The following is a 17,747-nucleotide window of genomic DNA, read 5'->3' on the forward strand; positions in this document are numbered from 1 at the left end:
ATGTAAATGCGTGCATACACACACATATACTGTACATATATACACACTAATAATGTTTGCACACACACACACCAGCACAAGCATACACATACATACACATGCATACAGATGCCAATGTGTATATAGACACACATAGACATATATACACTTATAATGTATGCACACACACACACACACTCAGACACAGACACACACAAATACATGCATACACACTTACACAGTTACATCTCCGTTCCTACACACAGACCATTATAATATATGCACTCATACACCCACAAATCAATCCTAGCCCAGAGTTAGGCACACACACATACACCTGCACACATGTACTCATACATAAGGAAATGCATATTGAGACACGCTCATTTCTGTGCATATGCGGCAAATTCTCAGAAGAACTAAATAAAAAGGTGTACATGTGTGCAACCGCATGCAAACACACACACACACACATATACAAACAAACGCAGAGAGAGAGAGAGAGAGAGAGAGAGAGAGAGAGAGAGAGAGAGAGAGAGACTCACACATGCAGAACAAATACCTATAGAGATATTCTCTTGGGCACAAACAAACACAAACATGAACTCACTCAAATGCACTCCGAATGCAAAGTGCATAATACCCAGATTAGCTCTTTTCACTGCACAAAAGAAGAAGAAAAAAACATCCACTGAAGCTATAAGACTCCACTATTCCTATTCTTGTCCTTATCACTTATGCCTGAACACTCACTCATATGCAGGCTCACACACATGCAAGATTGCACACATATACCCACCCACCCACTCACACACACACACACACACCAGTGGCGGTGCGTCAATAGTGGGTGCAAGGGCGCAGCCCCACTTACAATTTTGATATGAAAATATGTCAAAACATTGTATACCAAATCATTAAAATAAGAAATGTTCCATGTTTACGCGTTAAATGTGTGTGGGAGACCATAAGCCCCTGTCGACAACCACTTAAAAAGAACATAATATATTTCGTCATTACCGAGAGAAGCCCCTCCTCCCTGGGGATGCCGACCATATGGGAGTCTATGGCAGCCATCTAACTTTTGTCATACATTTCGGGAGGGACAGCTTCTCATTGGCGGATTGAAATAAAATCCAATTTGCGCCCCAAACCAATGACATTGTTTCCTATCGTTTCTTATTTCAACGCGATTGGACTATTGGACTATTTGCCGAATCAGAAACCAGAAATGATGATGTGATGTCATTCCCTCACATCACATTAGCACATAGGAGAGTAGGAGAGCAGCATAGCTAGCAGAAACATTGGTTTTGTGAATATGGCGACATCGGTAACTTAAAACTCTGTGGTATCTTTATGTGAAACACCATTTAATCGACGATTAGATGTTGACAAGAAGAGAGTGAAAGACTTGGGACCCGAACGTCCTGATATAAACATTCAGCAGCAGACCCCTGCCAGTTAGTAATGCGTTATTTAGTTTCCCCTGTCTGTTGTTCCAAAGTCCTGTGTCTAAAACACTCTGGATTACAGCGGGAATGAGGGATCTAAAGCACGTTACTGAAAAATGTAAAAGCATGAATCTGGCCTTCTAAATAACAACCTGAAGCTAAACCCATTTGGAAGACAGAGTATTGCAGAGCCGTTGGACGAAAGGTATCGAATTGGCATTCGAAAACATATAGTATCATCCATTGTTTCTGAATCTATTCTGCTCTAAACCTCTAGTATCATCCAGTCTCTCAATCTATTTTGCTCTTAAGCTCTACACCCTGTGTTTTTTGAATCTACTCTGTTTTAAACTTCTTGTACACTTTTCTGAATGTATTCTGCTCTAAACCTAGCCTGGATACCAGCCCGAACTCCTCCCACAAAAAAATTTGGACGGGAAGTTCGGTCTGGCTCTTCGACCGTTGGGGAGAAATTTTTCCTGGTAGCAAACAGTACAGCCAATCAAAGTGCCAGGGTGGGCTTTATACGATGATAGATCGACAGATGATGAACAGTAACGTAATCAACCACGTCACCAAAGAGCGCTCAGTTCAAATTCGTGTTCAACAAACATGGCTGCCACTGGAGAGCTAATATGTGTAGATTCTGCCATTGAGTCGGTTTTAGAAGACCACGACAGCCCCTTAACTTTGAAAGAGGAACAAAGAAACGCAATCAAGGCATTTGTAGATCGTAAAGATGTTTTTGCCGTCCTTCCTACGGGATCTGGTAAAAGTTTAATGTATCAGATGGTCATACTACGTTGCTCTGATTAGTTCTAGGTATCCAATTGAGCGAAGAGGCATTTTCTTTCCTGGTTCGTTGAAACACCCCCATAATCACAGCTCAATGGAGAAGACTCAGACTCATATTCTGACTAGAATTTTGAGTATGACATCGTCGACTACTCTAAACCTCTACTATCCAATGTTTCTGAATCTAGTCTAATGTAAACCTCTAGTACCCAATGTTTAAACCTCTGGAACCCAACCCAATGTTTCTTAAACCATTCTGATCTAACCTCTCATGCCCAATTTTACAGTTTGTTGAGATTTGTTAATCTTTGATTTTAATACATTCTACTCAAAACCTCTTTTGTGTGTGTTTTTTTCTCATTGTGGGGTGCTACTTAAACCTTACCGCCGAACTGTGCCCCCCCAAAAAAATATTTCACCAGCCGCCACTAACACACATGCATACGTACGCTTCTTCAAGCACACAGGGGATGCCACAGAAATACAGCAACTGTTGTCCTTCTACTGCAGAGCATCTCTTCCACATGGTTCAGCATCCCCGCTCCAGAGGGTTCCCTGTGTGTGTGTGCACGTGTGCACTGGTTTGAACGTGCATGAGTGTGCGTGTTTCTTTGTGTGAGTGTGTCTGTGTTTAAGTGTGTTTGTGTAAAATGTAGGCTACTGCATTGCTACAACTCTACACACACTTGAGCTGTCTTTAATCCAATATAAAAGGAATTAGCAGTTATGCTCTGAGTAAGTGTGATACTCTATCGGATCTGTTAGATCTGACCTTGAAGTGGTCATTCTGATCCGCCACACTGCCACCATATCTCAGATTACCCGGGATGTATGTTGCTTTAGCTAACCAACAGTTATCTTACCCTAGATGACGTGTATCTATTCATGAGAACGGGCACTGGGTCGCTGATGGGCGAACAGGGTGAAGGCCTATTGGTCACTATTATATTTGTGATCTTTTCTTAAAAAAAAAAAAGAAAAATGTGTTTGCTGATCATAGCAGTTAGCACAGATCTCATCAAAGATGAATGTATTAATCATTTTGACTATGATTAAGGTCACCTTACTACTTTGAGATCAACAGGACAGAAAAAGGAACAGAAAAAAATATGATACGTGGTTATCATTGGCATTTCTTGGCCATTGCCTATCAACAATCTACAATCTGTGTCATGGTCACTGATACAACATTGAACTCCATTGAAGAAAAACACTTCTGTTTTCCCCACCACCGCTGCTGATATTCTCCATCCCTGTTGTTCATTGGTGAGAAAAACAACAGCTGATCTCCCCGCCACCTCTGCAGCTGTTCTGCATCCTTATCAATGGTAAGAAAAACCACAGCTGTCTGTGGCTACTTTCAACGACTGCAACATGCAGCCATGTCTCATCGGTGAGAAAAACTATGGGTGTGTGTGGGTACTTGCATTGGCTGCAATCTGCAGATCTGATTAGCACAGCTGGAGGTCAAGCAGATGTTTCAGGCGGCTGATTGACACATCGGCTTATCATAATCCTGCATCTCTCCCCATCTGACCCCTTTTTGCCCCTCTCCACTCTGTCTCTCTCACACACACAAACACACACATACACATACACTTAATTACACACACATACATTCACACACACACACACACACACACACACACACACACATCGGTATAATTGACAGAGATGTATCACTTAGACGAGCATGGACAGAACACACCCAGGGCTTAAATTCACAACTAATGCTTACTTCAGGGTAAACTACTGTTATGACAACCACTGCATGGTTGGACACACACACACACACAAACACACACACACATACACTTTCACACACACACACACATACACACACAAAGAACTCAAACTGTTATAGATCATGTATCTTCACTCATTGGGTCTAATTACACCTCTTAACAACAAACATAGGATATTAATAACAAAAAAATAGTATAAATGTCATGTAAAATATCACGATACAGAACCCAAACTCAAAAACAACTCCACAGTATCCCCATACTACTCCACAATATCCACATACTTCTCCACAATATCCCCATACTACTCCACAATATCCCCATACTACTCCACAATAGCCCATTACCCATACTGCTCCACAATATCCTCATTATCCTCATATCTATACTTCACAGTAACAGTCCTTCCATTACCTGTGAGGCAGGAGCAAGTGTCCTCTCTGTCAGAGGCAACCTCTGCCCTACGGGGGCCAAAGAGGGCCAATCTAGCCCTCCATACAGTCCGAATGCGTTTCAGGAGTGCCGGGAGCTCGAGAGGGAGTCCCCCACACGGTACCGGTGCCCCCAGGGGCCAAACCCAGGCCGGAATGGCCCCCGACCTGGAGCCGGACTCTGACCCGGACCCCTCCAGAGTCTGTTCTCTAACACCGGTCCATAGCTCGTTCAGCACAGGCATTCTTCTCCAGGATCCAAGGACTGGTTGTGGTCAACACAGAAGCAGACTGACACGTCTCAGGTTGGAATGGTCTGAGAGCAGAGTCAATCCACAGAGGAGGCGTTTATGTTCCGAGAAGGTGAATCGAACGGTAGATCAAACAGCTCAGAGCTCAAAGCGAGAGTACAGCGCCAGGTCTCCTGTCCTCTCTGTGCTGTGTCTCAAGCTTATGTGTGACATTCCTCTCCCCTCTCTCTCTCTTCTCTCTCTCTGTCTCTCCACACGCCCCCTCTAGCTGCCTCTCGCACTCTTTCAACTCTGCCCTCCCTCTCTCCATGCTACGGTCCCAAATCTCTCTCTCACTCTCTCCTCTCTCTCTCTCTCTCCCTTTCTCTTGACTGTATGCGTGGCTGGGTGTTGCGCGGAGCGATGCACACATTTAAACTGCCATACTGAGCAACTGAACTCATCTGTCGGTGTGAAGGAGAGCGAGAGAGAGAGAGGTAGAAAGGGAAGAGTGGGAGGGAGGCGAGAAAGAAAAAAAGAGGGGGAGATTAGTGACTCTGAGAGAGAGGAGGGTACAAATAGAGAGAGGGAGGGATGGGACAGTGATGGGGGAGGGTGAGCTGTGTGAGATATAGAGAGAAAGAATGAAAGAGAGAGAGAAATAGAGTGAGGGAGAGAAAGAGAGAGATAGCTGTGTGCGATCACTGTGCTCGGGCGTGATTGGTTCATGGTCACGTTCACTGCCTGTGGCCGCCTCGAGTTGAAGGCCAGCTGTGTGTGTGTGTGTGTGTGTGTGGGGGGGGGGGGGGGGGGGGGGGGGTGTAGAGATGGGTTGCCATTTCAGGTCGAGGTCAGGGTTGGTGGGAAGATATATTTCACACTCACTTACACACACACACACACACACAAACACACACACACACACACACACACACACACACACACACACACACACACACACACACACACACACACAGACACAGACACACACACCCATACACACTGTGCCTGTTTGTGTATTTGTAAATACAAGTACAACTACACAGAAAAGCTACTCAGTGTCTACATCTTATGGGGCCACAAACAATTAGTATCTGCCATCGTAACGATGTGTGTGTGTGTAACTGATGTGTGAATGCTTCTCAGGCTCCAGTGCACAAACAGCAAAGTGCCACACAAGTGTCATATCTGTAGTATTTATGTAAATATTCTAAATGTGCACATCAAATCTTAGAACAAGACGTTTATCTATGATTAACTATGCATTGGTTTAACCATATCTACCAATATCTTAAAGTTCAAACTCCTACAAGATTTCTGTCTGGTATAATGACCCAAAAAAAAAAATCCATCATCGAGTTTGAGCAGCATTCTGAGACCACACTAAAGCTCCAAACACACACACACACACACACACATACAAACCCAAACACACTCAAACAAACTGACACAATAACACACAATTACAGAGACATACTCTCTCTCTCACACACACACACACACACACACACACACAATCACACAGGCACTCACACACACATACACACACACACATTCACAATCACACATACACACACATCTACACACACACACCCAGCAGAGGAACAGGATCAGCCTTAGGCATAAGGGGAAAGAGGAAGCTTGTCATTGGCCATGTGTCGGTGAGACTGTGCATCACTGTACACAAGAGATGAACCGACATAAGGTGAGAAACTTGCCTCATGTTAAACACGCTTACTTAACATGAGGCAACCTTATTTACAGTAATTTACGTAAGGCAACCACATTTACTATGAATCAAGCACACTTGTGTGAAACATGCTTATTTACACTAAGTTGCCACAAAGTGGTGTGTGTGTCTGTGTCTGTGTAAGTGAGAAAGAGAGAGAGGGGAAAGAAAGAGAGAGAGTGTGTGTGTGTGTGTGCCTGCGTGATTGTGTGCCAGTTTGTGTGTGTGTGCCTGTGTTTGTTTGTGTCTGTATGTATGTGTGGATTTGATTCTGGATTTTCAATCTCATTTTTCTCAGAAGGTCACTTGGACCGTGATAATTCTCAGTTGATGACATAAGTTAATGTGATAAGAATAAACTGTGATGAGCGTAATTATTGAGACACAAACTATTTAACAGCTCAATGATGCACAAGGTGGCTTAAGGTGAGTCAGGAGGAGTGCTTAGCGTGATGGCCTTTGAGTTTGTGTTCATAACCGGAATGCTCTTCTCTTCGGAAGATGTGCCTCTAAAAGGCTCTTTTTACTGGGACATGTGCATTACCGCTTCCCCCACCCCTAACGGGGATTTACGCCTAAAGTGCAAGATTGTTTGTTTTTCAAATGTGTGTTTGTTCGGTGACTGTTTTCGCTCAGGAAGTACTGTTAAACTCGACCCCTCCCTTCCGTGCTCCTGAAACACTTTGTTGATTGGCTGGGATTGTTTATGGATCGGTCCGAGCCATGTATCCCATTTACAGAGGTAGGACTGTATAGGAACGCCATATTCTTCTGAGCAGACAGCTAGGGGACCATAAGGAGCAATTTGCTGAATTTAAAACGTTTATGTGATTATGTGATTAGAATCGTGGACGGCACCTTTGATGCACTGACAATAGTGCAATGCTAAAGGAGCAGCAACGGTATTCGAAAAAAATTGTTTTATGATTAACCACCATCACAAGACTCACAAAGATGACTGGAATGTGATGGACCTGCATAGCTATGGACTGCAGGTGCTATCTAGGAGTGATTCAATAGATTATGTCATAGTTTCTTTTCTCAATATTCAGACATAGTGTAAATGAAAAGCCTGTACTTAAAGGTACAATATGCAACAATTATGCTTCAGGATTAGGGTTAGGATAAGCAGTTTAACCTTAAAATAACAGCTTAAAAAAAATTGGGGCGCTACAATGACTTTTAATATGGAGAATTGCGTCCGTGCCAATGGCATAGCAGGGTCGATAGGCATATAACTGCGTTCTGTAGTTTTGCCTGCCGATGCCCGCCGACCTGACTTTGGTTACCTTCTGCCGATCTAGTAAGTAGCTTATTTGCCGCCTTGCTTAGTCTTGTGTTGCACATGATTGATGTTTGACTGTGTAAGGACAGTCGTTGAGTAATTAGTTTTGTCATAATGTCAAAGTCAGCACATTTCAAGAGATTTCGTTAGTTTTAGCTGCTAGCATACCTTTAGCGAATAGCTATTAATCCTTAATGCACCTTTAAAGGGCATTCCAGTGTTTGTGCATAAAACTAGTGAGCTAACTAGCTGGCAGCCAGCAAACTTGCTTTGCAAACACCCCCAATAACACAGTTGGTACTGGTAAAAGTGAAGTAGCTAACTGATGGCAACACTTTGGAGATGTTTTGCATTAAAAGTCACTTTTACGTTTTTAATGGACGCCAATCTGGGTCACAGTAGTACATAGTGAATAGCCTGGTTGGCGATGTATGTCTACCTCTCCTTCACATGATCAGATACCATCAAAAATGAATTTGAGGATGCAATACACACAGGGGTACAAAATGGTACAAAATGTTTTTTTTTTTATTTCTAACAGACAAACTCAATGTGGGAGTGATTCAATAATACTGTTTGCTTACCCAGCATGCGAACCCGGATGGCATTCTGATCTGGACCTTCAAACGATATCTGCCCGCACCTCTGGAGTCAAGAGGAAAAAGAGGGAAAGATATATGGAGTGAGGCATTCATTAAACACTGAAATAGTCCTCTCCCCCACACATATTCAAGGAGATAGGAGAGGAAGCAGCACATGACTTCCTGTTTCACAAACACCTCAAACAGGATCCTCTCTTTCCAGTCACCTACTGTTTGGCTTCCAGTCAAGACACATTATTCTAACAGCCACAGTACTTCCATCTCGAGCTCACAGGCTTGGGTATTAAAATAACAAATGGTTTTCAAACCATTTGGCTTCTTCTAGAGTCTCATATACAGTAGATGGCATTGTGCTGTTTGGTGAATATACATTGTTGTCATTGTAATGGTCCTTCCATCTCAAGTTTTTAAATCATTATCTGGTTTCCAACATCATCCAAACTTGGTACTTGTGAATGTTAGTTAGGACCTGTTCTTAAACCCAGCAAAGGCACATCAGAGGTAGTTCAGTGCTGTTGACATGCAGCCTAACATGGTAACACCTGAGGTGACTTACATACAACCCCTCCAGTTTCTAGATTCAGAGAAGACCAATATCAATTACTATCAGTATTAATAGAGGCCAGGTGTGTCATGCATCTGTTCTTAGACACCTTCCAAATGACACTTTGATTTATTAATAGATGGCCCTAAGGTTTCTGGGTAGTGTAGTTAATTAACCCAACCATGTTTGACTCTGTCCCCCGACAGTTCTCTAATTAGTCTTCGTGTTCCACCTTCTGCTCCTGACACACATGAGAAGGTGGCAAGAAGTTAGTCTTGCAGGGTCAGACATTTTTGATAAGAAAGTACTTTGTCAAGAACTAACGTTGGGGATATTGAGCCTATCAGCGCCATTACTGTCATAACAGATTTTTATCTGAGAGTGCTGCCTTCCATGTAGTTTTTGGTCTTGTCTACAGGTATCTGGATATGCTCGAAAACTCACTTTTTTCTATCAGTTCTAAAGGATCGAGTACACAGGCCACTCTCCACACGAGAAAGAGAAAAAGATTCTAAAACTCCCAGATCTCTGCACTGAGCATACACATAATATTTAGCATGCACATCATGTCATTGTAACCTTCTGGTCGACTGATCATTAGTTGCTTGGAAAACACAAATATGTAAATATTGCATTCAAACAAATGTGAAATGACATGAAACATGTGATTTCGTAAGTCACAATTGGCTGTTTCATTAGTGACTGCAATGTATCCTCATGACGGCAAATTATGGCAACATTGACAGGCAAGACAGACAAGCCATACAGAAATAGTCTTTTTAAATATTTTTTTAGAACTCCTTAAACTCTTTCATCTTAACAGTTTCAACATATTAAGGGATAAGAAATGTTAAATGAATGAACAACAAGGGTACTCAGAGAGTGCAGACCTCCACTAAGGCCAAATGCCATATCTTGCACTAAATTCAGAGATCCGCCCTGTGATTCAGATCGGCTCCCAGTGTATGGGTTACCAGTTCTTCCTTTGCCCATACTACACCTTTCACCAAGTTTCATAAAAATCGCGCTGGTAGTTTTTGCGTAATCTGACAGACAGACAAGCAAACCACACCGAAATCATCAGGGGTTCAAACGTCTTTATGAAGGCAATAATGATTAAACACAGGAGGGTTTGATTGTGGTATTACCGCAACTCACAAGGAGGCACTCTTTGTATATTGTGGTAAGGACATTTTTATACCGCTGCTCCTACTCAACGTTCTACAGGCTTAGGGGGTAACTAGTTACATGTTATGGAGTTACGTAATTAAATTACACAATACATGTATTGTAATCTGTTACAGTTACTGAGAAAAAAAGTATTTCAATTACAGTTACTAATCAAAATGTTAGTGATAACAAAGGGATTATATCCGAATATATTCTTTGTGATAAAAAAAGCTTTAAAGCTTATTTATAGAATATTACATTCATTCTGTTGCTTTGTATCTTTTTGCCATCTAGACAGGCTCCATTCATTTGGCAATATGCACTCAAATTTTCAGCATTATTTTGTGTAAACCATACTTCAACCAATAATATAAACAGCATATATACTATACACAGCTGGCTTCAGGAAAACTGGGTGCAGAGTCAGTCTCACCCCTACCGTGGTGCCTTGTCACATCTATATCCTCCCGTCCCCTATGTGTCACTTGACAACTTGGCAACTCCAACCACATACAATTCCTGGAACAAACCTTCCGCACACAAAAAAAAAAAAAAAAATCCCTCATGCTTTTAAAGCCTGAATATTGACAGGTAAGCAACTGTGAACTACTGCCTGAGAGTGATCCCTGTTCAAGATGGAATAATGTTTCATCTGTTTCACTTCAATTACTAGGAAGTTGCTTTTAATCCCAAGGGTGTTTTCGGTATTTATGTCCTCTGGGAATGGAACCAAGTTCACTGATGCTTGCAGCATCTTTCTCTGCGATTGTTTTGAAGTAAACATTTTTCGATGTGACAATTTACCTTGTACAACAACTTCTTTACAACTGAAATGTTATTTATTTATATGGTGCCATTAGCAATTGACACAGTGCTTTACAGAACCCCAGGGCCTGAACCTCTCTAGTAATCGGTAATCACATCACCACATATTATGTCAAGAGTCCAGATTTGTAACTGAATCATTTTTTTTCTTCACCACTACTGAAGAACAGGACCGTCAGACCCAGTCATTTCAAACTTCCTCATTTCAGTAGCATAACTTGGACTCCACAGCCTGTTTTTCCAACTCTGCTCTTGAAATTGACATTCTTCCCTCAGATGGCCAAGGTCAACGTCTTGTCTCACATGATTTGACCGTGAAGCTGGAAGGAAACTGTACGTCCCCTGGTCCACTCATCTAGCTCTCCTCTCATTCTCATCTCCTTTCTCCAAACTCTAGCCGGGTCCATGCTGACCACAATATCACTCTGAACACACCTTGTGAAAAATGCGCCTTCGTCTCACTTCCACACCAGGATGGTGGCGGCTTAGAGGTTGTTGGTGAGGGTGTGAGGAACACAGCACACAGAGTGAAATATTTGTGAAATATTGTGCAAATGTATTAACAGCTGCAGACAACAAAAATACTTTCCAAATCAAACAAAAATCACTACAAACTGCACAATTTGCAATCAAAATAGCAATCACAATACTTAGCCTCACGTCAAGCTACCGCATATAATGCTCTCCAGAATCCCACGAACTAAGGTAGAAATTCCTTAGCTGAAATAAAGCACTCCAATTAGCCAAATTGGAACACACCAAGATGAGTAGGGGACTACCCAGTCCGTTTATACATAGCTTTACATAATACAACATAACATGACCCCATGTGCACAAATCAGTCACTTCCCCCTATCCCAATGTTGCGATAAACTATGCGACTCTCTTGGGGGACGGAAAGTTTGCAGGACCAGGAAGAGAGTGAGGTTGTTTGTGTTGTGCAAAAATGAACGGATTAGCTGCGGGAAATGAATTATGGAGCGGAACCGGCTCGTACCTAACCGATCGCTCGGATGGTGACCTAAAAGGGGTGAGTAACAGAGGGATTTGTGAATTGTGATGTTTGAAGATCGCGGGTAGTGTCAAGTGTGTTGGGGGAAAGGAGGGGCTGAATTTTTAACACACCAGATATGTGTTCCCTAGCTTTTGTTCTTATATGTCCATCGTTAAATCGTAAAGAATAGGTAAAATAAACAATAACGGAAATATTATTTTGCTTACATGACATTAGCTTTACTCTCTTTCTACTTTACCCGCAATTATACTTGTATAACCTTGCCTCTTTTATACTTTTGCATAAATATTTACAGAATTAATACAGAGGAAATAACATTTGAGTTTTACCAGAAACTTGTTGGGAATAATGAGAGGTATAGTTTCTGACATTATACTGAGTTTAACTACGTTGCCTGGAGGTTAACATCTGTTTAGTGCGAGACACTAGCCTGACGATGTCATACTCATAATTCTAGTCAGAATATGAGTCTGCTCCATTGAGCTGTGATTATGGGGCGTGTTTCAACGAACCAGGAAAGAAAATGCCTCTTCGCTCAATTGGATACCTAGAACCAATCAGAGCAACGTAGTATGACCATCTGATACATTAAACTTTTACGGGATCCCGTAGGAAGGACGGCAAAAACATCTTTTCGATCGACAAATGCCTTAATCGCGTTTCTCTGTTCCTCTTTCAAAATTAATGCGCTGTCAATATCTGTGAGATATGCATTCTCACGTTATACTTATTAGCAGCGAGGCTAGCTAGCTACTATGTGTTTCAATGGATTTTTGGTCTTAGCGTTAGCAATAACCTAACAATAATGGTCTAGAGCAGGGGTTCCCAACCTTTTCGACTCCGAGGCCCAACTTTTCGTATTTGTAACAGGTCGGGGCCCAACAGACACCCCGCTTATTTTAGCGAATCTGTGTTCCATTAGGCTCATTGAATCTATAATCCAATCATTCTAATTAATAAGCGATTGTTATGTGTGAGAAAAAGCAACATCAGCACCTGCCACAGGTGGAAGCCTATAAATAAATAAAAGAAAATCTAACTCTAGATATTGCATCAAAATTGTATTGTGCACCAGAAAACAGCAAAAATACACACAGAGAACTTAATTGCAGTAGGCCTAGGCCTATTTGTGCACAGCAAACAAGCAAGGAAATCAAACCAGAAAAGACCCAAAAGATAGCATGCACTCAAAACAAGTGATGGAACATGCAAACAAGACCACTCAGCTAGGCCTAATTAAAATAGGTGATGCTTCAGACATGCAAACAAATAGGTTCAAATAGGTCAATATAATGATCAGAATCATTTAAATAATGAATTAAATCTGTGGCTGCAATCTATTATCAACATAAATAGCACCAATCATTCCTGGGCAGTCGTTTGAGTTGGTCGACAGTCACCACCAACCCCAACTGATACAGCGTTGGTAACCTTTTCACGGACTGGTTTAGTTATTTACCTAGAAACATCGTGGAGTGTGGGTTGGCAATCATCTAACCTGGGGCTGCTTTCTGTCGGGTGCTTTGCATTAAGGTGATAACTTAAAGACGAGTTGCTTCTGTGACAGCTAAATTCAGCTTGACAAATGCTACACACAACTTTAGATTTGTCGATTGTTCCATCATTTTGCCTCTTAAACAGAAACTTTCCGCCAAACAATCCCTCAGCTCTCCACCTTACACTACCATCTAGGTAGCTCCTGCCTAACTGACTGTAGGCACGCGCTGGTTTCGTGTCAGTGGTCAACGCACACTGGAAGTAAACAAAGTTGCGTTAACTGCATTCAAATATTTGTATCACATTCATCTCGGTCACAATAATATCATAGATGTACGCGTTAACTTTGACGTTCTTAATTAATATTGTTCTCAATTTAAAATCAGTTACTCGCTCCGCGGCCCACCAATGGGGAAAAAAAAATCTGAAACATTTTCGCGGCCCAATGGATAGTGCTCCGCGGCCCAACCCTGGTCTAGAGAGCTTCAGTTAAGACCTACAATACTCTGCAACATTCGTGTTGCACATACACAACTAATCGAGTCAATGTAGACATAAAAAAGGCGTGTAGATAGCTTAATTCACATAAAATATTTCCCACTAACGCCGCCATCTTGGTATGATTTTGAATCTACCGTTAATTCAACTCAAGCCATCTGTCCATCATCGTATAAAGCACGCCCTGACAATTTGATTGGCTGTCTAGTTTTTGGTCGAGCATAATTTCTCCCCAACGGAGCAGTGCCTGACCAAACTTCCAGACCAAAAATGTTGTGGGCGGGGTTCGGTCTGGTATCCAGGCTAGCAAGACACCAATAGGCTTAAAGAAATAGTTCATCTATTCAAAAAATGAATTAGCTTTTGTCTTCCCAGATGCTGGGTTTAGCTAGTTAGCTTCAGCCAGGCACCCCCTGCTGGTTAAAGTCTGAAATGAACTGTTACAAACAGGGAACAACCCTGTATATCTCCTTTCCAAATAAGGCATTTCTACTGAGGAAACAGACCATAGAATATTTATTTACATTACAGTTTATCCATCTTCTAGTTATTATGTGGCCAGCGGTAGAGGGATATGAGCATAGAAACTGTAGCTACTTACACATATCAGACAAGGCATGTAAGCCTGAGGTTATTACTGTATCTATCTATCAGGCCTGAGCCTGTATAACTGACAGAAATACACACATACAATACCAGCCACATTCACATCAGTCCTCATGTACCTGCTCCTTAAACTGACAAACATGCAGAGCTCTGACTGAATAAACTGTACAAAATGCTCTGCTTTGGTATGTTTATGTAGAAAGCAACAGGCTCGTCTTAACACAAACTCAAAGTTGTTGACTGTGAGTATGACGTTCTGTGTTTAGCAGTGTTTACACATATCTTCCTCCTTCTCCCCTCTCCCTCTCAGTCTCTGTCTGCTTTGCTCTGGCAGATTCTGTTCCTAATATACATTAGTGATCTGAATAAGAGGTGGGAAACTGTGACTTTCCACTGTTGAGTTTATCGTAAGTGTTTGGATTCAGTGTTTACAGTTTCACTGTGTGTGTGTGTGTGTGTGTGTGTGTGTGTGTGTGTGTGTGTGTGTGTGTGTGTGTGTGTGTGTGTGTGTGTGTGTGATTGTGTCAAGTGATTTGTGCACAAGGTTAACAACATATTGGCCAAACCAAGCATGGTACTTTCCATATTATACTTCTCTCCCTACATCTCGCTAGCCCATCTCCTCTGGTGAAGTATCTCTCTCGATTCCCCCTGTCTTTCTTCTTTTTCAACTACCTTTCTTCACATCATGTTGCTCCTGGGTGCTTCACTTTGTGCTTATTTTTTCAAAGATTCTTGTGTTCTGGCAGAACTTACTTCAAAACACACTCAATGCACACACACACACAAACACACACACACACACACACACACACACACACACACACACACACACACACACACACACACACACACACACAAACACACACAAACACTATTAAACTACAGGTGGCAGTTCAAATTCAGAGTTTGACCACATCTTACTCTGTGGAATGCCAGACAGTGTGATAAATATACAGCTTACCTTTTAAAGATCAAACCTGTCTGTGAATAACAGAACCCTTTGTGCTCATTCAGAACGCACTGTTCTTGTAAGTTATGTGAACTGGCATTAGTTCAGTGTCTGACAGCATGACAGTCACTGAAATAAGTTAAAGGTTTTTTTGAAGTGCTAAAACATCTCAATCACTGTCTTGCAATTCATTGAGCAATCCATCGAGCCCCTGATCTAAATCAGTTTATAAAGTGATGACTGACATCACTGCTTACTAAATGAAAATCAGAAACCACTGATGTCGATCTTGGTACACAACAGGAACCCAACTTAAGTGAGGCAATTGAGACAATTATCTCAAAAGTTTGGGAAATGTGTAATAGGCCTATCAAGAGGGTACAGATTATGTTTAGGCTATGCATAATGTAATAGTGCGTATACAAATTATAGGCATAGGCATAAACATAGGTAAGCCTATACGACAAAACTTAAACCATTCTAAGCAACCCCATATAGGAAGACCTGACGTTTGAGTGTACAACGCTATTCAACTGTGGAAATACAACGGCTACACTTTATTTGAGTGGTTAGTATGTAAATACACGGATATAAAAAGGCATTACATACATAAAAACTAACCAAATGTTTTTACAACCCGTCCCCGGATAAGGCTCTTATCTCTCGTAATTTGCATGAGCTATGTCCGAGCAGTGTTGGACAGTAGGAAAAGATCCGCTTCCTGTCTTCCTTCCATCCGCAGTTTCTGTCTCTTTTCACAGAAACGACAGTAACGGCGCTCAGCTCGTTAAGCCCTGGCCTGTTCTGAAGTGTCGGCCATCCTGTCTAATGCCTCGGGTTGTCCTCTGATTTAAATAGCCTATGAGTTATCCTCTGATATTCAGCAGGCTGTATAATAACCTTTATGCAGTCCACATCTGCACACCACATCTATGTTAAATTATCCCATTTTTATTTAGAATTTCTTTTTTGAGTTGACAGCAACCTGTAGCGATTTGTTTCGGGATGTGCTCACATTAACATCGGATCCCCACCACCATGGAAAGCTATGTTAGAGACACAGCGGCTCACTCGAGCCAGGGAACGTGTTGGCATGCGCAGCCGCCAGTGTGATTTGCGTTGTGTCGATGCAACGGATAGGAGCTGAATATTAAACCCCGTGGCTTGATAAGGGCCCCGGTGTTCATGCCACAGGATCGGTATCTGAGAGCTAATCATCATCGATTTTAAGACAAGCGAGCTTCCGGCGCAATGTGTGCGTGGGATGCATTTTGCATGCTGGTTGAGAGACAGCAGCCTCGCGATTACGGTATCCGCTGTCAATTGTGCGCAGTGACAGAATCCTTTGTAGACTAAAATGACAGTTGTAGAAAATATATATCTTTTTGAAACGAAGGCCTTCAAAAAAGTATCGAAGCCTTCTCCGCTAGTGAGTTAATGATATGTCAATTCCACAGAAACAAAAAATGAACCCAAAATTACAAAGTGTCATTCTCGGTCATAAGGTATGAAAAAAAAGAAATCAGAATGCAGCCCCACTTCTTCTCTCCCGTTAGCAGCAGCTACCCCAAGCCTCTATGCCAAACTAACGAATTACAGCAGCTGAAGAACAGCACCAAATCAAATACACAAATGTGTTTACTTACCTCAACCATTAAACAAGACATTTAACCATTTTGGAAAACCAGAGGTGAGTGAATGCAGTGGAATCTTGCGCGGACGAAGTGCTCTCATGTAAGCAGAAACGACGCGCGGGGCAGTCCAGCTGCATGCAAGACCTGGTAGGAATTTTAAAAAGCTGTGTCTGACAAAGAAAAAAATAATGAAATTAATCTCTTTCTGTCTTATAGTCTCTTTGATTCCAGCTGTTAAACTCGCAGCGGAGCTCTAGGCCGCCCTGAACTGTTCAGGGTTAAGTTTACTGTACGAGCGCGCGCTCTCGAGTAGTGGAGGACTGGAGGTAGGGCGCGCGACCGTCACGCCGTATAGTACCGCGTGCCGCTGCTGCGGAGACAGAGGGAGTGGCAGCGATGAACCATGGGCGGGCCTAAGTGTTAAACGGCCAATCACATTTAGTCGTTTTGATTCGAGTCAATAATAGCAGCAATAATCTTCAATTTTAGACTGATTGTGTGATGAATTTGTTCTGTTAATTTATTGATGTGAAGTGTTGTTAAGTAGGGATCGCAGTGTCTTCGAACAGAAACACACACATATTGGTCTAAACAAACACAAGCACCTAAACATGTAAACATAGGCCTACTCTCTCTCTCTCTCTCTCTCTCTCTCTCTCTCTCTCTCTCTCTCTCTCTCAATCTCCATCTCTCTCTCTCTATCTCTTTCTCACACGCGCGCGCACACACACACACACACACACACACACACACACA

The 17,747-nt window shown here is 42.1% G+C and overlaps 1 protein-coding gene across 2 annotated transcripts in view; it reads right to left on the reverse strand.

The window, feature by feature from the left end:
• The window catches only part of LOC308383186 (3',5'-cyclic-AMP phosphodiesterase 7B-like), a 33,532-nt gene extending 16,353 nt beyond the window's left edge, over positions 1-17,179 (reverse strand). Inside the window, exons 1-2 of one of the 2 annotated variants that reach the window (XM_080860804.1) lie at positions 17,004-17,179; positions 8,233-8,293 (exon numbers count right to left, since the gene is read on the reverse strand). In XM_080860804.1, coding sequence (XP_080716930.1) covers positions 8,233-8,293; positions 17,004-17,024 — 82 coding nt within the window. In that variant the 5' untranslated portion in view covers positions 17,025-17,179. Of the gene's footprint in view, positions 1-4,387; positions 4,697-8,232; positions 8,294-17,003 lie in introns of those variants that run through there. The other variant, XM_080860803.1, reaches the window with a different exon arrangement.
• Positions 17,180-17,747: the final 568 nt, after the last annotated feature.

The sequence above is a fragment of the Sprattus sprattus genome (assembly GCF_963457725.1).
Source record: "Sprattus sprattus genome assembly, chromosome: 2".
Taxonomy (NCBI): Eukaryota; Metazoa; Chordata; class Actinopteri; order Clupeiformes; family Clupeidae; genus Sprattus; species Sprattus sprattus.